This window comes from Danio aesculapii, chromosome 2 (genome assembly GCF_903798145.1).
Source record: "Danio aesculapii chromosome 2, fDanAes4.1, whole genome shotgun sequence".
NCBI classification, from domain to species: Eukaryota; Metazoa; Chordata; class Actinopteri; order Cypriniformes; family Danionidae; genus Danio; species Danio aesculapii.
The window spans coordinates 24637866-24665652 of NC_079436.1; the positions used below are offsets into that span (position 1 = coordinate 24637866).

General features: G+C 33.4%; 1 protein-coding gene and 1 non-coding gene across 6 annotated transcripts in view; one reads left to right on the forward strand and one right to left on the reverse strand.

The window, feature by feature from the left end:
- Positions 1-27787, forward strand: part of pde4ca (phosphodiesterase 4C, cAMP-specific a) — an 84163-nt gene that overhangs the window by 15049 nt on the left and 41327 nt on the right. For 2 of the 5 annotated variants that reach the window (XM_056475802.1, XM_056475809.1), the window contains exon 1: positions 14373-14815. The exons of 2 other annotated variants lie outside the window; for them this stretch is intronic. In XM_056475802.1, the coding sequence (XP_056331777.1) occupies positions 14688-14815 (128 nt within the window). In that variant the 5' untranslated portion in view covers positions 14373-14687. Of the gene's footprint in view, positions 1-14372; positions 14816-25267; positions 25366-27787 lie in introns of those variants that run through there. One more of the 5 variants, XM_056475818.1, reaches the window with a different exon arrangement.
- LOC130215070 (small nucleolar RNA U3) lies at positions 23060-23268 on the reverse strand. Its single transcript, XR_008835651.1, has one exon. It is a non-coding gene; the product is annotated as a small nucleolar RNA U3 (small nucleolar RNA).

Below are 27787 nucleotides of genomic sequence, written 5' to 3' on the forward strand. Positions count from 1 at the left end.
CACTGCGGCAGTAGTCAATTCAATGTGTGTGTAAATCATTTTTCTGTCCTAAAAGTTTTTTTTCGTATGTGTAACAAATTCCTAAAGCAAGCTAATGCTCCTGTGTCTTAAACCATCTCTTTAAAGCTTCAGTTTATATCGACGTACAGACTATATTTTGACCTTGGTGAGATACTGTCAGGTTTTTGGCACAACAAGAGCTTTGTAAAAGTGAATAAAACATCATTGTTTCAAGAATATCATAGCTCTGTTGATGGATGTTTTAATATATCTGCAGAATGAGATTTGCAGAAATGTTGTTTTTATACTTCTCCGTCCTGACAGGATGTTGTGTTTAAGAAAGGGCTGACGCAAACTAGCGCTCTCTTTTAAAACATCCCTGTACGCTTTAGTTGTAACATTTTTATTGATCATGTAATGACCTTAGTGTCACTTTGACAGGTTTTTAAAGTGTCCGTTGCATCACATCAATGTCCCATGCTGGGAATGTCATTTCTGCAGTGTAGATGAGAGCACTTTGTAAAACAGAATGAGATTTGCTTTGTGCGTGAGTATGTTGTGCTTTTTCGTGTCTAAGAAAGTTCTGAAGTAAAAAGTGAAACCAATCTCTCTTAAAAAATCTTTTCAGTTTAAAATGTCATTGATTATTTATTGACCTTTTTTCTAGAAACTGGCAGGTTTTTGGCACAAGCAAGCTTTGTTAAAGTGTTCACACAAAGTAAATTTCCCAAGTTGTGAATGTCATTGCTGTGTGGATGAGTGCTTTTTGTGGATGAGTGTATTTTGAAATGCTACAGAAGGAGAATGGCCGAATAATTTGCTCTCCGTGCTTTTTTCTAGTTCTCCATGCAGGAGGATTTTATGTTTAAGAAGAAGTTGAAGCAAACTAGTGCTCTCATCAGTTTAAACATCTTTTTAATGCCTCAATTTTGATGAAACAATGACCTAAGTGGAATTTTGAGATTTTCAGTTTAAAAAAAAGTTTTGTTTCGGTGTCTGTGTTGCACCACGTCATTTTCTCAAGTTGTGAATGTCAATTTCATGAGATTTGCTTTCTGTGCGTATATGTTGTACTGCATTTTTTTTTCTGTGTAAGAACGTCAAGGCAAGCCAGTGGTTACATTTCATAAAGAATGCTTTTAAAGTCTGCAGATTCATTAATTAAATATTGACCTTTAATATTGACGTTTTGGCACATGGCCATTTTAGCTGTGTTGATGAGCACTTTTGTGAGATTTGCTTTCTGTTTGATCTATCTGACACATTTTGGTGTAAGAAAATCTTGATACAAGCTGCCATTTTGTTCTGTAAGAGGAACTTTGAGAGGGTTTCAGTGCAAAATAAGTTTTGTTAAAGTTGTCCGTGTTACACCACATCATCGTCCTGCATGAATCTCATTTTCTTCTTGTGAATTAGTTGTTTTTCCAGTGCTCCGTGTCTGTATATCTGACAGCCGTGAAATGATAAGTGCACCTTCTAGCGGAGAGTTTCTTCGTCTTCCCTGTCCCTCTGAACACTCTGTTATACATGTTGTGTTAAAGCAGGCTGGGAGCAGCAGCGCAGGCTGTTATGTGATGTGTTGTGTAGCTGTTGTATCTGTGGACAGCCTGAGGCCAGCGGAGGTAGAGAATCGATGTCTGATGTTCGTCTGTGACTACTATCCAGCATTTATGGCATTACCTAGACATTAGGAGACAATTGCACACTTGTACTATAAATGGCGTTTTACATCTTGTATTTTGATGATGGAGATATTTGATAGTTTCCCTAAACTGAATTAAAAGTAAACATGAATTCAGTTATATGGCAGTGATATGGAAAGTTTACATGCCTATTTGAAAACATATGTTGGCTGATTTGTAGTTATCAACTTACATTATATGAAGCATTATATGTGCATAAAGTGAGTTTAAAAGTTTATGTCAGTAAGATATTCTCTCTCCTTTTTCTTTAAAAAACTACTTTGATATAGCAAGGATGGATTAAACTAACTAAAAGTGAAATAAATTATGTTCAGGCTAACTTTCAGTTCATCAACACATCATGGTTTCCACAAATATATCAAAGCAACTGTTTATGACAACTGTTTGCTAATATGAAATATTTCTTGAGCACTAAATTATATTTTATTCTTAATTTATTATATTTTATTATTTTATTTACTATACTAAATATTTTAAAATAATTTCTAAAGATTCATGACATGTGACATTAAAATATGTTTAATAGTTTTTCCTGTATTTTAAACAAAATTATGTATTTGTTGAGCTAAAATAAACATTCACAAATATTAGTTAAAAATAATTACGCAATAATTGCCATTGAATTATCAGTGAAATAATGTACATGAAAGGTGCTGATTCCGCCACTTCGCATTGTCGTTTTTCTTACAATTCAATGGAATTGTACAACTCCTGTGTGTTGTACTGTTTCCTTGTGTATCTCATCTGTAGCCTTCTGTTTGATTAGATATTTGATAATTATTAGTGAAAGAACTGAAATAATTTAATGTTTAATGTTTTGGCACTGTAATAGGGCTGCACAATATATCGGTTCATCGCAGGATATGCATTGTTGCTTTGGATTATAGTTGATCAGCACCACAGTTGAGAATGCATTTGTGGAGGAACTCCAAAGTTTAACCAAAACAGAGTCAAACATAAACAAAAGTTTATCATTTGCATGTGTTTTAAAGAGTTTTAAATGTTTTAATTTGCATTTCAAGAAAGATTGAAGCATTCAGGCACAAAAAAGTACACTTGTAACTTCAATAAACAATCATTTTATTTAATTATTAATACAATGAGGTCTATACATTTTGTCATTTTACATTTTACATTCCATTTGATTATTCGATTTCTGTACTGAATATTGCTTGACACTCTAGAAAACGCTTTTTGTTTTACTGTTTTCTTAGCTGTATTGTAGTTTGTATTTGTTGATTATTTTTATCCTTGATTCACACGCCTACAAAATCACCGTAATCAGTCTAAATTCAAGATTTCTTTCCAAAATAGTGCTATTAAACCGTCTGGTAAAATTGCATTCGAATCGCAATACATATCGCAGAAAAACAAAATATTGTAATGTTTGATTTTTTCAATATCGTGCAGCCCTAAATTATAATGTGGAGAAATCTGCCTGGAAAATTACTGCATACTTTAAACGTTCATGTGACAATCAGAATCAAGCGTCATAATATCAGCGTCAGAACAGCGTCGTAATATAAAATACAAGGAATAAATTGGATGTTATGAAGAAAAAAGACAACACTTTTTTTAGATTATTGTTTAGCAAATTATGTAGGCCAGCTAGAAATCACACGATCATTTAGCCATCATTTATTATAAATATTTTATCCTCTCACATTTCAAAAGCTAAATTTATTGTCTAATACTAATATGAGATATTGTGCCTTGTTATGGTGCTTATTATAGACGATGATCTGACCGCTATATTCAAAAACTTATCTCTAATCTGAAAGTAGATTAATTTGAGGCTCTTCAAAACACTACAACTCTTCAATCTGTGTATGGCTCTCTAAAGGACCTGTCACAACTCCGCACAGCATATCACAGTGTTACCCTGTTCACAAGAGGCTTTTCACTCAGAGACAACACTCTTACTCTCCACGTGACTCACACAAAGCTCTGACTTGTTTCCTAGATGGATCTCGCCACAATAGCCATTTAAAGCACAGAAAACACTGCAGTAGAACATCAGCATCAAAACACAACTGTAGAGTTAGCTCATAATTCCTTTATTTTGTACCACAATGATAGGTGACAGGTTTCTAATATGTAGATAGAATCTTACTGTTTATTAATTTTTTTTGTTGTAGTCATTGAAAAATAACCTAATTTGTACATAGTTTGTCATAATTTGTATGATGTCATCGTTTCACACTCAAAGAAAATGATTTTTGCTCTTTGTTCAAACTACTTTGTTGAAAACACAATTCTTGAGGCTTTTTTGAGATAAATTAGTTTTTATTTTCAATCCACATATATTTGAAAAAATGATTAAATTAACTTAATTAATCGATTTGTGTTGAGACATGAAGAAAACTCTGCATTTTTTACAGTGCACAAAATATGCAGATTGTGGGTTTGCATGGAAATGTCTGGGTGATATTTTCAGATTTATCCACACTGGGACCTGCTTTAAAAATAATATTAATTTCTCTTTTCCCAAAACACTTTTGCTTATACAGCAAAGTTTAGTGAGCCACTTAATCATTCAATTTGATTCAATCAATTTGTTCAAAATACTTATTCATTGAGGGATGCTCATAGATGCTAAACGCCTCAGCTTTGGTTTAGTTCGAATGCTTTTTGGTGGAGCAAAAGCAGAAGTTAATAAGGTACTCAATCTTAAGTTGTTTAATGAATTATTTTACGAAAACAATATCAGTGACTGTTAAAGATATATCTGTTCATGTGTTGACTAGTTGAGCCTTGCAGCTGTGTGAGCATGTAAGACTAATAGCTATTTATGCATGATCTTGTGCTGGCTCGCAAAATCCGGTAGCCCGACGTCCCGGGGCTTGCTTTTAACAGGCAGGCTACCAAAATGTATCTCCTGCTGCTCAAAGGGCTAGTGGGAATAAATATATGTTTCAATACCTTTACATTCACTCAGAAATTAGATAATTATGTATGTGCTGTGCTGCTGATACGACAGCAATAAATCCACTATTTTTACTTGAGAAAAGTCACAATATAAACAATTACCTCTCAAATAATGCAGTGTTTCAGTCACTTACACAGAGATTCTACTGACACAAAAATTCACATACAGAAGTTTCCTGAGCTAAGTTTAAAATTTAAATGTGTTATAATTAAAATCAATGCAAAATTTTAAATATCATATCTTTATGCAATTACTCAATATTAAGAACAAAATACTGTACGTTAGTTAGTCTGTCGGACTGTAAATAAATAACCGTTCCATTAAGCGCTTAAATTATGTGAATGCGCACATCTCCGCGAAAAGCGTGTGCTGGAGCGTGTGCAGGTACAGATCAGACATACGTGGTTATAAAAGATAGGATACAGTTAATGACCGTTAAAGTTGAATGATTTCTGTCTACTTTTTGAAATTATTCAACAGGATCGGTTAGCAATTGTCAGTCAGCTTGTGAAAGGAATTGTCTGTTTATTTTTTTATTTGCACTTAAAGGGATAGTTAAAGTGGCAGTTACCAAAAAATGAAAATGCACTCACTATTTACTCCCTTACTTGTTCAAACCGGTTAGAGTTTTGTTGTTGTTGTTGTTGTTGTCGTTGTTGTTGAACAACAGATAAAAATATTTTGAAGCATTTTATGCTCCCCAAAAATGTTCATTAAAAAAAAGAGAAAGAAAAACAAACAGGTCTGAATTGTAAAGAGTAAATAATGACAGAATTTTTGGATGAACTATCTTTGTGAACTATCTAAGTGATTCTGTGATGCAGCTTTGAACTAAAATCATTTAGATTTTACAGGTAGTAGCAAGTTATATATTATTGTTATTATTTTAAAAATAACTATCTGTAACATTCTGGAAAGTTTTATAGTTGCCAAAAATAACCTAAAACAATATTCCCTTTAGTTAATTAAAAATATATTATCAAAAAAACTCAACTCTAAACTGTACACTATGTGTAATGTACTAATTTGGGTTTGTCTGCTGGTCTATTTGTTGAATAAATGTGACCCCAGACAAACCACGAAATTACCTTATATTATGTTGCACGGCTATATTTTTGCCAATATTAAAATTGGTTAAAATTGTTAAGACAGGTTGCAAACTTTTAGTTAATCATTTTGTGTGTGCTTTGCTAAATATAGAACTGGTTGTACTTAGCATGCCTTCATAGGAGCAAAATGATCATGAAAATGACTTCATGAGCATTACCATAGTCCATCATAATCACTTCTTTCACTTTTTCTCACTATCATTTGGATATTTAAATGTATAGTGACGACTAGGTTAACTGATTATCCATAGATACAGTATATAGAAACAACTGTCAGGTTATACTGCTGTAAACACTGTCATATAAGATGTTATAAGAATCTTTTGTTCATTTGACGCTCAAAAAAGCAGTGCAATCAAATAATTTAGTGTGTTTTTTTTGCGTTGAATCTCAGACTTTTTTAGTAAGGAGGGTATCACCTTGTTGAGTCGTTTCCAACCAATGTTTGAGAGAGAAAGTCAAGTGAGGTGAACCAATAACAGGACAACAGTGTCAGTATCCAGCAGACCCAAAAATAAAAGCTCAGTGCTCAGAATAGTCGATAGGCGCAGCACTGATGCTGTGACCGGAGTCGCTGTGCGTCACTGTTCTGCTCCATATTTTCAGCATGGCTGCTCTCCGCAATGACTCTCAGCACTCATTGATTTGTCAGCCTCTCTCTCTCTCTCTCTCTGATGACGGTGAACCCGTCTGCACTTCCTCCATTAGAAACCAGCCATCAAATAGAAGCTGTCAGACCAGTTTTATGCCCTGCTGTTTTTTATTTTTTATCTGCCTCTTAAGTAATAGACTGATGACATCTACTGGTAAAATTATGCTATTACCAAAGTCACATATCAGATTATTTTGAAGAGTAAGAACAACTTCAGAGGTGGTCCAACCCATGTCAGAGTTTAGCTGGTCAATCTGGTGATTAACTGGTTTAACTGGTTGGCCTACCAGACTGAATGAAAAATATCTCTTAAACAACAGTTTCATCTTTATCTGGTATTAGGACTACACGATATTGGAAAAATCTGATATTGCAATATTTTATTTTTCTGTGATAAATATTGCGATATGAGTACAGTTTGAATAAGAGATGGTTTGAATAACTCTATTTGATGCTTTTCTAGGGAGTCTAACAGTATTCAGGTACTGAAATTTAACAATTACTGTGCAAAAAAAAAATATTTTCCTACTTTTTGTTTTGTTTCTAGTCCAAATATGAAAAAAAAAAATCTTTAGTTTTCACAGTCAGAAGAGTTTAATAAAATAATGTTGTTTTCGCTTTGAAATGTAGATATATGGACTAGAAACAAGACAGAAATCTAAGTAAGTAATGTTTTTTTGCATAAATTATATAAATTCCATATAAATATTGATTAAATACAAGTCTGCAGCTTCTGGTCAACTATAATTCAGACTGGACATTGCATGTCTTTGCGATGCGACTATTGCGGATGCGCACATCTTGATATCGATGCTGAAACGATATATTGTGCAGCCCTAACTAGTATCGTAACCGCCTGGTGACATAATCAGGTTTAAGTGGCATTTTCTGACCATGGAAGCATAACACTTTATTTACAGTGTTCATTTTACATGTTATACGCACTGTTATATAATTTCTGTAAATGGTAACATCTTCTATGATTGGTGTCAATTAATGTTAATCAGGCTTTTTTTAATAGAATTTTATATAGTAAAACTGAAAACGTAAATGTAAAGTGTGTGTGTGTGTGTGTAATACCTTTAAATTATTTAAATCTGATTTATTAATTCTGTAAAGGTTCTGCTCATGATGTTTCGTTCATTCATTCATTCATTCATTCATTTATTCATTTTCTTTTCGGTTTAGTCCCTTTATTAATCTGGGGTCGCCACAGCGGAATAAACCGCCAACTTCAATCCAGCATATGTTTTACACAGCAGATGCCCTTCCAGCTGCAACACATCACTGGGAAACATCCATACACTCTCATTCACACACATACACTGCGGACAGTTTAGTTTACCCAATTCACCTATACCACCTGTCTTTAGTTTGGACTTGTGGGGGAAACCGGAGCACCTGGAGGAAACTCACGCAAACACAGGGAGAACATGCAAACTCTGCACAGACGCCAACTGACCAAGCCGGGGCTCAAATCAGCGACCTTCTTGCTGTGAGGCAATTGTGCTACCCACTGTGCCACTGTGCTGCCCCATGTTTCGTTCAATACATAAGTAAATAACATTCTGACAGTTATTCTGAAAATTGGTCATAATAACAAAATATTTTTAATTTGTTGTGACAGGACAATTTTACCAGTTGAACTAGTTAACAAGGATATTTTTATTCTGTTTAATCTGTAACTAAAATGGCTAAAACTGAAGTAAAAATAAAGATAAAATTATATGACAGTAATGCATGAAATCTAAAAATAAATCAGAAACCTAACAAATGTTGGACTTCTGCAGAACTGTAGCCCCTTACTGATGACTGATGGGTCTGGGTTTGGTTAAACCATCTTTATAGACAGTTTTGAGGGATGTAAACAAAAAAAATGGTCCCAACATATTTCCAATTTTACATTTTTAATTTCTATAGCTTTTGAGAATCCAAAAACAGCCACATATTGCTAAATAATGTTATGATAGCTGTTTTAACATAAGTTATGAGTGAATTGTCTCTTGTTACAGTTATGAAATAGTTTGAAAACAAGCAGGAAATGTTCGTGGGCCAGTGACATGATCACATTGAAATGGTCTATACATATATGGAATGTAATGTAATACATTTCTCACCAGCAGGGGATGCAGTGGTGCAACTTTAGTACATCACATAGAGCATGAATGAAGGTCCATTTACATCTTTCTTTCATTGTAATTTCAAATTAAAGTTGCAGTACAAATGCGGAAATGCAGTGCAGTTAATTGTTTTTCATGCCGTACCAGCTGATTTTCGTTATTGTTGTATTTTTTTGTATAAAGATTTAATTTCACAAGGCAAAAATCACACTGTTGTATCACAGAGCTGTATTTAATTAAATTCCAATTTGTGCAGTATTTGCTTTTATGCAATGCTTTCGCGCTGCTTCTTAGCTCAAGTTTAGATCAGGAATGTAATGTCGATGCTTTCCGCTGCCAGCCAGACGCTCTGTTAGCCAAGCATCACAAGCCTGTGACGTCAGCACAGTGATGCTTCATTCCTGCTGTGACGTCTGGATGGAGATTCATGCATCCTCTGAGTCTCAGTCCTGGCACAAAACCTTCCCCTAATCCATGGATACTGCTGTTAAACTAGCAGATGAGCTCAGTTTTTAGTCGTTTTTCTGTGCGGAGAATGCAGTGAACATTGAAATGATTTGTTTAACAGTCTGTGCAAATATACCTTTACATACAAAATATTATTATCTCTTTATTAAGTAATGCATTGATTTGATTTTTGTTGAAATTTGACAGTATTTTTAAATGAAATGACTTCCTGTGATGGTCAATTCCAGAATTGTGCTCTTTAAAGGAACAGCTCACCCAAAAAATAAAATGTGCTGTTTGTTTACTATTATAATTAATGTAGACAACTTTCTTTCTTTAGGAGAACATTAAAGAAGATCATTGACTATTCATAAATGCAAGTCAATAGCTTCCAGCATGTTGAGAGTTGAAAAACTTAAATAGGCAAAACAATATAAATGCCCACAGCTTCTGCCCATACATTGAGCTCTAATGAAGCAAATGAATTGAAACGCAGACTGATCATTTTACAATGTAAGAGCTTGTTGTATTGTTAGGAGCTAGGGGTATTCATTTTGTTTTTCCTGTATTTTTTTTTTTTGACTCTCAAAGTCTGATTATGTGCTTTTGCTTAATCACCAAGGACCACAATTTCAGCTAAAACCATCTTTAATGCTCTGCTTAAAAAAGTTGCCTATACATTTCAAATAGCCTGAGTGAAAAATAAAAAAAGGAAAAAAGGTTTGTCCTGTCAATTAAATTAAATTAAAATATCCTTAGATGGATGAATGGATGGAATGTAAGGATAGATAGATAGATAGATAGATAGATAGATAGATAGATAGATAGATAGATAGATAGATAGATAGATAGATAGATAGATAGATAGATAGATAGATAGATAGATAGGTAGGTAGATAGATGAATTTCATAGTAGCATATGTTTTTTTTCTGTTAATAGAAGAGGAGGAAATATACCAGCAGCACTTTAGACATTTTCTGCCAGGTATAAACACTAACGCTCTGCTTGCTGTCTGGATCTGATAGCTTTCCAGTACACTGACTTAAAGTCCGAACATTATGACTCTGAGTAATAAAAAAATGAGCACTGAGGTGAGCACCAGAGAATTTTTCGCTACGCTGCAAAGCCAAGAATAATACTTAAGATGTATCATTTTAAACCCAGGACTTTCATTCCTCACGGTAATCTGTTAAATAATGTTCATTCTTACTCTGAACTTCAATCCGTCATAGTAATTTGTTATTCACTGCGCTGTGGGGAAAAAAAGTTTGACTAATTTCTATATAGAATCACAACTGCAAATGTTGTCATGCTGACATGACATATGAATGTACAGCACCAGGTCATTCGGTTTGTGATTATTTAACGTTTAATTTAAATATATAAAACATAAGTCATGTGTCTCTTTGTCAGTTTTATTAGTTGGATCTTATCCTTGTATGTTAAAAGCGGATTCCAAACAGTCAAACATTTATATTAGATCAACACAAAATTGGCTATTGGCTGCGCTTTTAGCAGAACAGCTCAGATTAGCAGTTCTGTGGATGATCTGTGGTCTTCTGTAATTTCTCAATATTCAAAACATGCTTTCTCCAGTTTGCACGATTTTTCAAACCTCTCCAGCTTTTAGCTCAGGAATTGGCCATCATCATTTTTTGGATCATGATTATGACATCCTAAAAACACTGTTATGACTGAAATGTGTAGATAGTCTGAACAATGTCATTTGCTTGAGCCAAAGATCTTCATCAGTCCTCTGTCCAAATCCTTAGCATAAAAAAATCACTGACATATTTGCAGCTTTAGCTGAAGTAAGTAGATTCATGAAGCGTGCTGTATCAGACAGTGTTATTCACAAATTAGATTAAAAAACATGAGAGAAATGTCTGGAAATGTTTACAAATGTAAGAAGAAGGCTTTGAGAGTGTGCGATTTTACATTTCTGAACCAGTTTTAGAGCAGAAAACCCAGTTAAATCACTTTTTGACAAGGCAGTCGTAACAACTCATAGCTCAAACGCTGATCTCTATTAAGTAGGTGCCCACGAAACACTTAAAGATCTCAAACTAAACTTGTAATTTGTCAAGTGTGAATATAAAGATTAAGCACTTAAAAATTAACTCAGGAAGTTATATGCGTGTATCTTTCAGTTCTTGGCAGCAGTGGCAGGTCTTTTGTGGTTATCTTGGGTTTCGGTGTATATCCTGTCTTGAGGGGAAGGAATAGACCTAGTGTATTTTTTCTTCTTGCTGTAACATTTTTGCCGTACAATGAGAATGAGGATATATTTACACTACACATTTTTAAAAACTAAAACCTAAAACGTTTTCTCTATTTTGCTCATTAATTTACATAACACAACAGCTACTTTTTTGGGGCCTGAAACATTTTAAAATGGGTTCAAAAAGCAAGTTATTATATTACAAGTTAAGTGTATAGGCATGTGCATGTGTATTTGACAAACAAAAAACAAGGGGGGCATAGGTATGCATGTGCACATGTAAAGTTTAAAAAATGACAGTATATTTACATGGACACCAATAACCCGGTTATATAATTTGAATACGGTTTGAACAATACTCTGATTAAGAGTCAACCATGTAAACAGCCATTTTTGATGACCTTAATCTGACTTAAGTCATTTTCGAAATAAACAGAAATCGAATTTAGATGCATATTTTAGTTGCATTATTGAAGTGCAGTACAGAAATGTAAACACCTTAATCAACCTAATACCATCATGTAGGACTTTTCGCTGCATTTTGTTACAGAATATTCCATACACACACAGCTCTTTGACACTATTCTCTGTACCTTCTGAGTCAGTAAAGGAACACATACACACCGTGAAATACAGAGGTTGTTTTTTCCCATATGGCGTGCGGTATCTAATTCCATGAAAACACCAGTCTTTACTTCATACTCGCATCCAATACCTCAGATTTACACAGGAGGCATGCATGAAATGTTCCTGAATGAAACTGCCAAACTGCAGTTAAAGTGGACAAATTAAAAATGATACACCTGAAATTACATAAAACTGCAGAGAAAATGTGGATAGCGTGGTGACGCAATGACGTAATATGTAAAATGGGCTCATGAAAGGAACAACCAAAAATCAAGTTATCTAAACCCCTTAATCATAGTGTCTTATTCGGATTAAGGCAAATAATTTGATTACTGATGTCCATGTAAACGTCATTGTCAACAACTAGGTCTTGACCATGTGTTGCTTACAGTGGTGGAAAGAGTACTGAAAAATCATACTTAAGTAAAAGTACCATTACTTGCCTAAAAATGTAGTGCAAGTAGACTAAAAGTATCTGTTGTAAATATTAATCAAAGTATGAGTAAAAAGTAGACCATTCAAAAGTACTCAAGAGTAGTGAGTATTACGCTGTGAAAAGTTGAAGGTTAGATTTCAATTGTGACATCAGGTGACCAAAATTCAATGTCTAGCCAGAGTCTAGGGACAACATTATTTTGATGTCCAATAATAACATCAAATGACGTTGATATTTTGTTGATTTTAGATTGTGTTAGAAACTGGCCAAACTCCAACGTCGAGCCAACGTCTTAAACCGTCACATTGATGTCAAATACTGACATTTATTTATCAGGCATGGCAACCAAAATCCAACAACTGATAGACGTCATAGTGGTAACGTCTATACAACGTCAAGCTGTAACATTAGACGTTGATATTAGGTTGATTTTAGGTTGGATGTTAGACAATGACGTCGGCCTGACGTTAAGCTCTGACGTCAACGCGATTTTCATTTCCAAACAAAATGCAATGTCCCCACAACTTTGGTGTATGTCAATCTTGCTTCAAATTGATATATTGTGCCTGCAGGATGTTTAAGACCATTTTGGTCATCATACAGTAAATATCCGTCATCTTCTAATCAGTAAGATGCATCTAAACAGTCTCTGGTTCAATGCGTGTAAAGATTTTGGACATCTTGGACACACTTTGGACACTTTTAACTCTTCCAAACAGATTGCTGCAATTATAAATCACCCATGTCTTGAGATAGTTCAAAATGATGCGATTTACCTTCTATGGGCGATTTGATTGAACAGGAATCACAGGACTGAATTTTCTAATCCCCATACACAAGAAAAAATAAAGTACTGACTGCTGATTGAAGGAAAGTAGTGGAGTAAAAGTACTGATACTGCCCTAACAATGTACTCTAGGGAAAGTAAAAGTACACATTTTTAAATCGACTTAGTGAATTATAATTCCTGAGAAAAACTACTCAATTACATTAGTTTGAGTATTTGTAATTTGTTACTTTACACCACTGGTTGCTTGATTTTTGTTAATTTTTACTTTCATTTAAAGTATATATTTATATATATTTTGCTCTAAATAATCATTTGCACCTATCGGTTTAAAGATTTTGGGCTTATGGTAAATAGTTTTTTTCAGTCTGTTGTAATGAAATCATCCAAAACACACTTAAGTGTTCGTTTTGTTGTATTTCATAAATGTGTGTGTGTAGATTTAATTTATAATACATGATTATTTTTTCTCCTGTGTTAAAAATCTGTTATTTTTGAGTTCACACTTATGAAAATATTTTGTCGATTTTTGTGCAATGTATTTGTTTGAATAATAGTTTTTAACAGTGGATTATACTGTTCAAAATAAATGAATTAAATCCAATCATAAATCTCAACTCCACACCAGCATACATACACTTACATACTCTGAACCTCAGTTTCATTCATGTAGGTATTCTTAAGACTTTTACAGAGACAGACGTCTGTGCGTAATTTTTAAGTATTATCGAAATTATGGATTGATAAAAGCAGATCCTCAAAATCCCCCTTTGATTCCAATTAGACAAAAAAGAAATAAATAAATGTATGACTTCATACAGTTTTTCATTTTTATGCTAGAAATGTATGCATATTCACTAGTATTTAAATGAATTATTGCATAGCATATGCATTTATTTAATCATAACATTTCAGAAAGCTTGTTATACAACAAAAATTCTAAATTTAATGTAATCAACCATCTAGGGACATATAGTGATAGCTATTAGATCTTCTTTTTAGGTCTATTCACCTGCAGTTTCTTGCCTTCATCAGCTGCAGACTTGCTAGGAAGGGGTTAATGTCTCAAGTAGGCAGGAACTGTGCTTCCTTTAGCCCCTCCCCCTTTCTCGAGCGTGATCTCACTCACAGTAAGGCGAGCTCCAGCCGTCTGGCAGCTCTAGGCCAATGAGTCTATAGCTTAAAAAACAGCACAGACTCTCCTACACGAGTCCAGCCAGCACACAGAAGCCAGCAGAGCAACAGCGCACCCTGACAGACCTCCACCCAGAGGACCGTCTCCGCAGTGTCTACATGAGAAGCTGAACATCCATGTCTAAATGTTGCACCAGCATCTTCTAAAGTTGCACACATGCTTTCAGAGTGAAGCATGGGTTTTTGACGAGGCCCGTCACTCAATCGTACGTCTCCGTCCGCTGCTACAGAGGAGGTGAGAGATCTTAGAAGAGGATTGTGGATTTATCATGCTTTGCTCTTTTCTTTTGTTCTCCTGGTTTTTAACTGTCAAATATATAGGAATTAACCAGAGGCAATGAGGAGTCATTTTGATCCACGAACAATGTTTACCTAAGAAAGAAAAGAGTGACAGGAGAGCTCATTTGTGTGAAGGAATTACGCGAGAGACATCTGCGGATGAGTGTGTGCGCGCCGGTAACATGAGCGTGCCGGCAAACTGTGGATTCTCTTTCTCAGCTGATCGGGCGTTGAAGCAAAAGAACTGGAATTTGTACGGATCCCCGTGTGCCGTTAACAGACCCATCGACATTGTGCAGAAACGCAGGCGGTAATAAGCTTTGACAATTATTCATTTTTGTGATTGTTGTGGCATTCAAAAGTCTGAGATCAATGCTGAAATAATAGTTTTTTCCCTTGTTTGTTATGTTATCAGCATAATAGTTTGCTTAGATTAATTACACAAGATTTAACTGAATTTCTTTTCTGAATATTGGATTAAGAATGTTTTTGTTTATTTATTCTGCTTTAATAGCATCAGTCTAACTCAGTAAGGATGATCAACATGTTCTTAAAACTATCAAGAGCATCTTGAGCATCTGTAAAAAGCATGAATGTCATATTTATTCAGTTGCTTGAGACGGGACCAAGAAATATGAAGTTCTTTTAAGTATTTAGAATAAATAAAATATCTTCTTGGTTACACTTTGCTTTTCAGTGTCCTTGTTACAGTGTAACTTTTTATAAACAGAGAATTCTAAATTAATTGTGTGTACTTTTTAGGGTTAGGCTGAGGGATATGTTTAGGTTTGTTGCTTACATTTTAAAAAAACAGTTTTCCATTTTTTTGTGTGATTAATTTGTTTTTTTTTATGGATTTTTACTTTTAAATTGCATTTATTTAATTATTGAATGTGCTATATGCACAGCTAGTGTTTTTCAGCCAATGATGAACTTCCGGTGAAAGGTTTATGCGACTATTTTTAATATCATTAGGTTCCTTTTGCAGCATCCATGTTGTAATGTAATTAAAATACAATCACTTAAATAGACTTAAGCATCCATTTGGTTGTTAAAGCGTAAAAAGAGACGAAAGGCGCCGTCATTAGCAGCAGGCAAGGGCAGAAATTCCATTAAAAATACTGGGGTAAATTTAAATTCCATATTTTAAAGACAGGGTGGGGGAAAATATCATTTAATGCAGTGCTTCTTGTCTGGTCTGATACCCACTTTATATCGTATCTCAGTCAGGCAGTGAAGATTGCTGTTTTTTTTTTTAAGAAATCAGATCTTAAACGCGGCAATTTTGTATGGGATGACAATTCAACGGAAGCCCTGGGGCTGGCTGACTGAAATCAAAAGTCTGTGTGCATATACCCCATTGCATTTAAATTGGTTTTCATGTTGAAAAGCTTGAAAAAAAGTGACTTTTATTGACATGCTGTGATATTTTGAAGTGATATTGTATGGATTAGTTTTGTATTACAGGACAAATACAAATAAAAAGAAATGTACAGTACAAATACAGAACAAATAAACTGCCTGTACCTTTTCTGTTATTTTACAGACTTAATTTTCTGTATGTTATTTCATATACAATATATTGTTTCAAACTACCAAAATGTAAATAAGTCACTTAAACTGCACACTGTTAAACTGGACATGTCCCATAATGCAATTCATATCCTTCATATCCAAATACATGGAAAAAACCTGTGAATCTCAAAATACGGAACAAGAATGCTGTAATAAGGATACTGCAAAAAAAGGGGTACTTTTTTTTTTTTTTTTTTTAATCAAAAACCTATTTTATTATATGCATTTCAAGATTTATATTATATTCAGAACCCAGATTTTCAGTTTGAACTCAGACTTTGCGTTCCATAGTATACACACACACACACACACATATATATATATATATATTTATATATATATATATATATATATATATATTTATATATATATATATATATATATATATATATATTTATATATATATATATATATATATATATATATATATATATTTATATATATATATATATATATATATATATATATATATATATATATATATATATATATATATATATATATATATATTTATATATATTTATATATATATACAGTTGTGTTATTGACACCTGGTGTAGAAACTGAGGCAGATTGTTATGTGGTTTGGCTGTATAAAATATGACCTGTTGATATGCTCTGACCCATGGAAACTCTTTCAGACTGTCTCAGTCAAGATCTAGTAGTTCTGTACAGTTTGATGGCAGTAAAGCACTATGATAAATGGGCTGCTTGTGTGCCAGGGTTTTGCATTACTCTGTGAGTAATCAGTGATCGTGAGCATTTTCTGCTTTTGCATTTATTGAATCTCATTATAGAGATCAGTTCATCTGTAAATGCTCCAACAAATGGCCAAAAGCCCTGCTTCAGTGAAAATATAAAACCTGAAACTATGAAGGCTACCTGATCAAAACCTCTGCTTTCCAAGACTGCATTTATTTTATAGAAAATACAATCAAAACCTGTAATATTAGAAAATATTCCAATTTACAGTAACTATATTCTATGTGAAAGTTTTAAAATGTAATTTATTATTGCATATCTAAGCTGAATTTTTAGCATTATTAATCCAGTTTTCATCATTAATCAAAACTGTCTGCAAAATTGTTGCAAACTATTTATATTTGTTGAATTTAAACAAATTAAATTGAGTAATGTTTAACTTAATTTGTTTGTTTAAATTCAGCTCAAAAATTTGTTTAAAACCAGTTAACTTAAAATTAGTAAATCCAAGGAATCATCTTTGAATCGTTTTTTTCAGTGTTCCCATGTGATCTTACAGAAAATATTTTAAAATGCAATTATTATTGGTCCTCATCGGTCCTATTATCAATGATTTGTTTCTGCTTCCAATTTTTATGGCAATCTTGGAACATTGGGTTGCGGCTGGAAGGGCATCCACTGCGTAAAACGTGCTGAAGAGTTGGTGGTTCATTTCGCTGTGGCGACTCCTAACTCGGACTAAGCCGAAAAGAAAATGAATGAATGAATGACCTTGGAACACTTTCCAGGATTCTTTGGAGAATGAAAAAGTAAATAATAGCATTGATTTGAAATGTATTTATTTGTGACATTACAAATATATTTACTTTAATTTAATTAAATAGGGCCTTGATAAATAAAAATGTTTTTGGAATGCTAATTTTAAAAGGTACAGTAATCACAGTTTTCTCAAAAGTATTAATCACAATGTTTTTTCCAACATTAATAAATAGAAATGTTTCAAATACAGCAAATCAGAAGCAATACAACATATTAAAAACACATTATTCACATAGAAACAGATGTTTAATCTTTAAATACATGCTTTTAATAATTTTTGGTAAATAAACGCACCCTTTACAAGCAAAAGGGACTAAAAAAATTGTAATTAAAATTCAAACTTTTGGCTAGTTTAATTGTACAAATTTTCTCTAAACAAACCATAAACGTCACACTTGCTTGAGCCAGTGTTTCTGTGAATGGATGCTCAAACAAACAGAGCAATGTTTTGATTGCACAGAATCAGTCTTGAGTCAAATTTCATGGAAACCAACCTAGTGATTGCTTACTTTATAGTTGCTTTTTCATATAAAGGAAAGAAAACATTTCTTAAGAATATTACACAGCAGTGGGATTTGCATAATGCATTTCCTCCAAGTTATTATTATTTGCATACAAACTATTTTAAATCGTGCCCAAAGTGAAGAAATAAAGCTTTCTGTGAATATTTGTCAGGCACATTTTCTTGTACAGTAAATTGATAAATAAAAAGACAGTTGTGTCATAATTTATTTCCATAGCATCTGCAGAAAACACTTTCAAATGAATTTCTTAGGAAACACAATGTGCCATGGCTGGGTAGATTAGTACGTTTCTGTAAATGTGGGATTCACGAAATACGGAAATCTGCTTTAGTCAGAGAGGTTTTGATTTAAGGTGAACCATCAAGCTTCTTTCCTCCCACAATCTCAGCAAGGCTGTGTAGACCAAGCCAGAGACCGTACACTTGTTTTTGACACACACTCGCACATTTCCCACTCGCATAGCCTTCAATGTCAATGTTGACAGCAGGATTACTGATAAAAACACTTGCCTTTCCATTTCTTTCCACTATTTATTTTCTTAGGCCATATCTTGGTTTATCAGATAAAGTACAGGACATCTGGGAGTTGGAGACTTGGATGAAAAATAAAACTTCTATTGCAGATGATTATTTTAATGGAAACTTGAGGGAGCACATTACTGAGGCGCTGTATATTATTTCGTGCAAAGTCTAGTGTTGAAATATTAAATCAGATTTCGAGAACACAACCTTCATTGGTCTACGACTATTAAATTACCAGATATTTTGGCTTTGTGAATTACACTCGAAAAAAGAAATCTGTAAAATATATGGTTAAACACACGGCAGCTGTTAGTAATAGTAAGTTAACTGAAACTTACTATTAAAAACAGTAGAAAATAAATAAAATACGTTTTATGATAAACACCAATGTTTTAACATACTAACATTCAAACATTTTACCTTTATTGCACAGCCAAAAACACCACAACCAGCTTATCCACAAGCACTGACACTGAAGATACTCAGTGTCATTCATGCAACTACAGCAGTGCTTCCAACACATAGACTTTACGAGCCGCCCAGGTATAATAACGGCCGCCCAAGTTTTGGTGACAATTTTTTTTAGCAATATCATCCTTTTTTTGTATCCACCCAATAGCCAAACATCCGTGATCGCTTAAGTGGAAAATCTCCTCTTGCCCCACATGTTTACTACTTCTCATTGTGTGCGCGCAAGAACTATGAACACTCCCACATACAATCTCACGTGCTCCACAGAGACCCTTTTTGACTTAAAAATGGATTCGGCTTTTGGTTTTACTTTCTAAGCCGTCGTTATTTGTGTGTTTTTGCATTACATTTTTATTTTTAGCCTGATTTACTTTCACTTGGCTTCGCAGTTGACAGATCGTCCACAGCCGCAAGACCAAGAGAAACATTATATAATTAATTTGATCTAAATGACTGAGATAAACTTTTGTTTTTACTCAGAGAGGACGAAATTACATCTAAACTGGCTGCTAAAACTATGTACACCATTAGAAATGGTTAATTAACTAATTTGTCTTATTTAAATCTACACATTTTATTCTTGTAATAATTCTAATTTTTAGAGATTTTTAATCCATAGATGTTTTTATTCCTTTTGTAATTTATTTCTCATTTGCTGTATATATTTTTTTTATTTTATGATGTTGATATATATTACCTATTTTATACATGTCTAACATGTTTTTGGCAAGCAGATTTTACCTGTCAGCGGGTGCACATGGCTCCTGAATAGAATAAAAGTAAAACAAATAGTGGATTTCTTTTTTTATTTCTATTTTATAACAGTCTTTAAAAAAAAAAAACATCAACCCATTGACAGAAATAGTGTATAATAAATATATTGTTAAAAATCCCTTTGTTTGTCGTATGTAGGTAACCATGTGTCGTTGGTAAAAGGTGTGTTTCAATCCGAATACACCGCAAGTATATTTAAAACCTGTGAGAAGCACTGTGTTACAGTATTAAATGTCATCATGGTAACACATGAAACTAAAGTAATGCGATAAACATTATTTAGCAGAATTAAATGTAACCTAAAACTCTAATGCACATCACTGACGAGAAAAATAATAAATAAAAAGGACCATAGTAACGTCAACAAAATAATATGAAAAGTGTAGTGTCATGCAGGGAATTCTGGGGAAGTCAGTGTACTTTTTTCACTATAAGGAAACTTACTGTTAACCAGGTTACAGGTTATTTTACCTTAACGTTTTAAAGTAACTGATGCGTGTTGGCAGTATGTGTAAACAACCAACCTATAATGGTAAAAATTCAATTAATAAATATATTTTGCTGGGCACAAATTAACCGCTATTAATCGCATCCAAAATATAATATATGTGTGTGTACTGTGTATATTTATCATGTATAGATACAATTGAAGTCAGAATTATTAGCCCCCCTGAATTATTAGCCACCCTGTTTATTTTTTCCCCAATGTTTGTTTAACAGACAGATTTTTTTAAACAGATTTCTAAACATAATAGTTTTAATAACTCATCTCTAATAGCTGATTTATTTTATCTTTGCCACGAAGACAGTACATACAGTAATATTTTACAAGATATTTTTCAAGACACTTCTATACAGCTTAAAGTGACATTTAAAGGCTTAACTAGGTTAATTAGGGTATAGTTATTAGGCAAGTTATTGTATAATGATGGTGTGTTCTGTAGACTATCAAAATATATATATATAGCTCAAAGGGGCTAATAATTTTGACCTTAAAATGTTTTTTTTTTATTTAAAACTGCTTTTATTCTAGCCGAAATAAAACAAATAATACTTTCTCCAGAAGAAAAAATATTATCAGACATACTGTAAAAAAATTTCCTTACTCTGCTAAACATAATTTGGGAAATATTAAAAAAAAAAATCAAATGGGGCGGGGGGATAATTCTGACTTCAACTGTATATATAATCATACACATCCCTATATATAATTTTGTTTCTACTGTATGTATTCGTGTGTATCACATACACATATAATACACACACACACACACATTTGCAGTTAATCTTTGCCCTGCACTATATATATATATATATATATATATATATATATATATATATATATATATATATATAGTATTTAATCACAGATTGTAAGCTTTCATGATGATGAGAAACTGCAATGTTGGTTCAACCCCAACAAGATCTTAATCGTATTTTAATTTTCATTAATTTTAGACAAGTATGAAACATAAAAGGGCTAGCACAAGTCTTTACATAGTTTTCTATATGTTTGCTAAGCAATCCGGACAGACTTAGAATGGCGTTGAAAGAGTCAGCTCACTGTATTTGTAAGATATAATTAGGGGCAGACAGAATCTGCGGACATTTGTTGTTTTTGTAAAAAAATCTGTGGATTTATTATTTTGGAAATATTATAACTAATTACTTTAGAAACTGTATTGTAAATAAATCATATGAACATTTTCATATTAGTCCATAATATTACTGAAATTTATTTAAAAATTGAATAATATAATTGTACACACATTTACACAAGTAAACAGACGCGATGATCTACAAATCAGCGGATTTCTGCACGCACAGATTCTGTGTGGGCCTATGTATAATTGATCCAAAGATGACAATTCTGTCTTGATGTACTACATTATATAATTATGAATTTGTGGGCGCGAAACAAAAATCACATGTGTGTTGACACACTTGTTATTGTTTGAGGATGCCAACAGGTAATAAAGTTGTAAGTAACATTGAGTTTGTTGCACAGAGTGATCGTTTGACTTTATAAGATCTCTCAGTCTGGAGTCATGCGAGTAGTAATTATGATTTGCATGCATGTTTTTGTTAAAACTTATATTTAGCCAGAATAATTTGTATTAGTGTATTCATTCTGTACATCTCAAAGTTTGACTTTCAATTTCTACAACTGAGAGATTTTAAACTTAATCTTAAAGTGACTGTTTTTTTTAGAAACCAACTTTAATCAGACATTTCAAAACATTTTCAGCCGCTTTTCGACGTCAGTGGCATCAGTTTTGTCTAAAATGCGCGATGGCCAGTAGCAAATATCCATGTGAATTTATCACTCAGTTAATGAGACATGGTGTTTGCAGACATTTGTCTCTTCTTGTAATTCCTACTTGTGTGGATTGTCAGGATTTGCAAACCATTGTAACCACTTGTCAACTGTTCAACATATTTTCTAGAGCCTCATGTCCAGAAAAATGATTTATGGGACTTTGTGGATTATAGTCACTAGAGTTTGGGAGTGCCACGTCTTCTGCTGAGGTTAAAGAAACACTGCTAAATGCAAGTGTAATTGGAGCGTCTTTAGGTTATTATAGGTTATTATCGAAACAATGTGGCCTTGTTTGCTGAATTGTATGACCTGACAGAATGTTGTTCTTTAATGAATATGTTAAACTGTGTGAGCGTTTTCTTAATCTTTTAGCTTTAAAACATTCTTTGAGTATATCCATTTGTCTTCCACTTGGCCGATAGTCCGGGTGGTGTTAGATTGCAATCGTCTGAACATCTGCATCTTATTCCTCCTGCCTTTTTTCATTTTTTAAGGAAAATGTGTCCCATGGGATTACTTTTACCCCCAAGAGCTATAGCTATTTTCAGTTTAAGTTGACCTGCATGACACAAAAGCATCCCAGTGTTGTTTAAATCACATAAGAATATATTAGAGCCATACAATTCTGGATGAATAATTAAAACTGTTTTTCATGGGCACAATTTGAAAATTCCCTTATTTTATCATACTACGCAACTACGCGTTATGCTCCCAGCCATTTAAAGACAACAAATAATAATAAAAAGAAATAGTAAAAATACAAAACTGTAACCCTATACATTGTCCAAAGTACTAAAGATGCCAAAATATTACTAGAACAGTCTTTCAAAACTGTTGTTGACCAAGCTACCGCTCAGCTCATACTCTTTCCCTCCAAAACTGCAATCAGGAATGGTCATCAACGATGTAGAACTAGTGAGACAAGTCATTTCCCTACACTGGATTCACACTCAGAAAAGAGCATCAACACTCTTCATCACGGTTTGGGAGGCACAACACTTTCAAAACACAATTCCTAGTAAGAAACTATAGAAATGATCCCTAAAAGTATCGTCTTAATCTTCAGTCAGCAAAAGCTGCTGAAAAATTATGGTTCTCCCACGCTTCTGAACGGAGAAACTAAATTAAATACAATTTATAGAGATTCTGGCAAAAAAGAAAGTTAATTGCTGCAGTGTGTTTAATATTTAATTAATCTTAAAAGCCATTTATAAGAATGATTTAATGACTCATTCATAAAGACGTCACTTATTTCAGTACTCCCTGAATCAGTTCTGCTCATCGATCTTAAATTAATTATTCAATGACTAATGATTTCTTAAACAGTTGCAATTGCATAATGGTGTAATATAATGATATTATTTTCATAAGGTGAATTATTACTGTATTTCGGGTTGATACTGTAGACATCAATGTTTTTAAAGCAAACTATAAACTGTAATCTCAGTACTTCTCTTTTAATATAGTCAGTTTGTTTACATTACATCTTTAAAGATGGCAGATTGAATGCAGATCTCAATAATCACACACTTGTGTTGAATGAATCTAATAGCTGTTTAAGTATAAGACTGCGTAGGTTATTAAGATTGACAACTTTCAATGATTTAAAATTTCCGATATAAAATTGTATGTTTTGTTAAACTTTAAAATGTTTACAGAGTAGATCTGCACATATCTTGAAAACTTATTGTTATTTTGATAAAAGTAGTATATTTTCAATTTTTTGTTGTTGTTCATTAACTGATGCTGGGATAAGAGCCCTCTGACAGACCCTCAGCTGTGAGCACAGAAGGGCTCCGTCTCAAACCCTGCATGGAAACTCTGATCCACTTTGTTAACTCTGTTTGTAGTGATGGTCTGGCACCACACAGGGACCGACGTATATTTTCCTCAACGTTTTTATTTTATTATAAGCACACGTGGTATGTGAGTTTAATGTGTTCATTACACAGATTTTATTTTTAATGCAGAATGGTACAAAATGAAAAAGTGTGCTTCATTAAAATCATTCAACAAATAAATAAATTAACATTAGTCACAATAAGATACAACACTGTTTAAATGTTTGGAATTAAAAAAAATTATTCCTTTAAAAGAAGTTAATACAATAATTGTTCAAGAAATATATAAAAAAAAAATAAATAAATAAATAAATTTAATATTCCCTAAGAATACTGAGGAATCGGTCAGCACAGCTGTTATAATAATACTAAAAATACTATTACTACTACAACTACTACTACTACTACTAATAATAATATGAATTTTAATAAACATTTCACTAGATCACATGTACAAACTAATCACACTAAACAAACTAAATCAGCATGTTATAATGACTTCTGAAGGGCAATGTTACACTCAAGACTGGAGTAATGATGCAACAAATTCAGCTTCACATCACAGTAATAAAAACATTTTAAAATATATTGTATGTTAATGTGTTTTTAATTCAATAAATGCAGCCTTGATGAGCAGAACAGATATGTAACATTTTGAAATACATAAATAAATAAATATTAGTGATACAAAACTTGTTGTTTTATGCTATTTATGTTGATTTACACACACACTGTAACACTCAGTAAAAGATATTTAAAGTAAGAACTGAATATTTTTACAGTTCAAACAACTAGTTCTATTGCATTTACAAGCGATTAATAAGGCTAAATGTGCCCACATGAAGTGTGTTTATAATAATAATAAGGCCAATTTTCAGAAACACACTGTCAAAGATCATTTCATTCCTCTCAATCCAGCCACGAAAACAGTCAACCCGATTCACTCATTTCAGTAACACTAACTTACATTAAGTCACAACCAGGTCGCTGTTCAGCAGGAAATTGTATGTGGAAATATCGCTGTAATATGTCCATGACTTAATTCTGGCTAACCCCGACTCATGCTTTAAAATGTCAGTCTAAATCAGAGGCAAGCCGAGCGTATTTTTAATCCTGACCATAAATGTTCAGTGGAAAGCTGAGATCACTGCCTCTTTTCCTCCCTCACTTTCTGTGCACCCTATTGTGCCTCACAAATCTTTATACAATCTCTTACCGGTATGGATGTGCTCCACATTTTATGTGTGCAATTAGGAGAAGGCCGCATGCACAGAAACGGTGATTAAACAATCGAGGACACATCCTCTGGCCGCGTGAGTATGTGACCTGCTGGATGACCCTATAATTAACCCTATAATTAGCTTGTCAGATCGGTAGCGTCTCCCGTTGAGACTTCAATCTCACCGTCAAGGGTCTTTTTAAAGCTCAAATGCATGTTCACTTGTGGGTAACTGCGCTTTTAAAAGGGGATAGTTCACCACAACATTTAATTCTGCGATCATTTAGTCATTTTCCACTTGTTTCAAGCCTGTTTGAGTTTCTTCTTTGTTGAACGTAAGAGAAGATATTTCGAAGAATGTTGGAAATTGATAGTATTTTTTTTTACTCTCGAACAGTTTTCAACATTCTTTTAAATAGCTTATTTCGTTTAACAGAAAATAGAAACTGATAAGTGTTTCGAATCACTTGAGGGTGAGTGAAGGTTGAGTAAATTTTTATTTTAGGATAAACTAAAATAAACTCTCTTTGTTTATATCAATCTCTGGGTTTTACCAAATTACATTCAGAGTTAACGCAAACGCGCAAAAAGAGGTGAATTATTGCCTCAATCTCGTCAACCACATAAGTTCAAATAATTGAACACAAGCAAAATAATCAATGTGAGGTGGAAAACCATCCCATAAGTAATAGGGAGGCAATGATTGTAGACGTGATATGACGCAATATGTGAACGCCCCTTAGTTAATAGCTTCAACCATAATCCAGTGTGCGTGTGAATTAGCCTCTGTGTACAAGCTCAGAACTTTAAACTAGCATGCAGTTGGCATAACTTGGTTTTGTTGCAGCAGTTTTATTCCATGCAGAAACAGTGTAAAGAAGTCTTTACGATTAATTAACCACGACGAATTAAAGCGCAGTTAATAGTGAAATCAGTTAAAGAGCCCCTATTATGGGTTTTTGAAAATGCCCTTCCATGCAGTGCATAACACAGCTTTAAGTGAAGTGAAATATATATAGCTAAGGATTAAATTTGAAAGTGCATCTATAAAAGAGTCGACTCATAGTAGTTTAAATGAATCGTCGTGGTAATGAGTCTTAAGCTGTGCCAGCGTGACGTTGATACGGAATAATTGTGTTTTGTTAGTTGTAACCGCTTGTACAATATATGGTTAACTTTTTATATTCTCATATCGCGTCTAAAACCACGTTGAAAACGCGACGCATGGCGATTTGTTTACGGATTTAAACACCTTTGTGAGCTCGCGATCTACTGCCGTTAGTCGTTGTTATGATCCCCATCAGCTGTTCCTACACACTTGCAGCGGTCAAGTTTCAAAATAGTGTGGATTAATACTGAATGTGTGTCATTGTTACTTATGGTTAAGAATAGAGAAATATGCTGGTGTTAAACTGCATTGCTTTAATGCACTCCTGCATTGGGTTCACACTAGACATGGAACGATAACGGTTTTCAAGGTATACAGCTGTTTGGAAAAGTCAGAGTTTTTAAACCGTCAAATTTTTATGTAATACCATTTCATCGTAGGTATGTGTAAGATTTTATTAACTTTTTTTGTTTTGTTTTGTTTTTACGACAACAGATTCTTCAGCAGAAAAAAATATCCAAAGATGCCGTTTTAAATTGTAAAGAAATCTGTGTTTTTTAAACTAATGAAGACAGCAGAAGTTAACGATTCATTTGAATTATTTAGCCTGACATGTTTACTTTTCCAAAATATTATAAATCTTTCAAAAAATTTTATCTAATGTTTACAAAGGGGAAAAAGTTTTAGTTTTTCTACCCAGACTTTTTAATTGAATATATTTTAGAGCAGTAATCACAATACTGTGAGACTGTGTAACCGTGATATTTTTATTCAAGGTTATCAATCTGTCAGAAACTTATACTGGCCCATACCTAGTTCACACATACTGTCTGCACTATATGTTACCTAAAAATTGTTGATAAGCCGTGGTGGGCATTTCTCTCTGTCTTGCGCTGAACACAGTCGACCAATCGCAACAGACACATCGCGCTAAGGAAGGGTTTGGGAACAAATGAATCGCTGAACTAATCCTATGGAAGTCGTTGGAATAATTAGGTAAAAATAAATGCATATTATAAGACAAGTGTTTTTTGACCTTACTTGTATATCAGCCTGTCGTTGGAGACTCCCAAAACCAAAATATGACCCTTTTTATTGCATAATAAGGGCTCTTTAATCCTTGCGTCCCTAGTGAGTAAACCAGAGCAAGTGACACAGATCTTCATGTCTGATGTAAACCCAGCACAAGGTGCCATTTATACAAATGTGTTTTCATATACAACACACAATGTTTGTTATAGGTTACGACTGGCATGCACAATGCTCTGTCATCTTCGACCAATGAAAACAGAGTGTTTTGAAAATGCTATTTTAGTTTTCAGTATAGACCTACAGTACACACTGCAAGTATGGTTGGCAGCAAAATATCTGCATACCCATTGAGCGTGAATGGTCATGTATTGTTTTA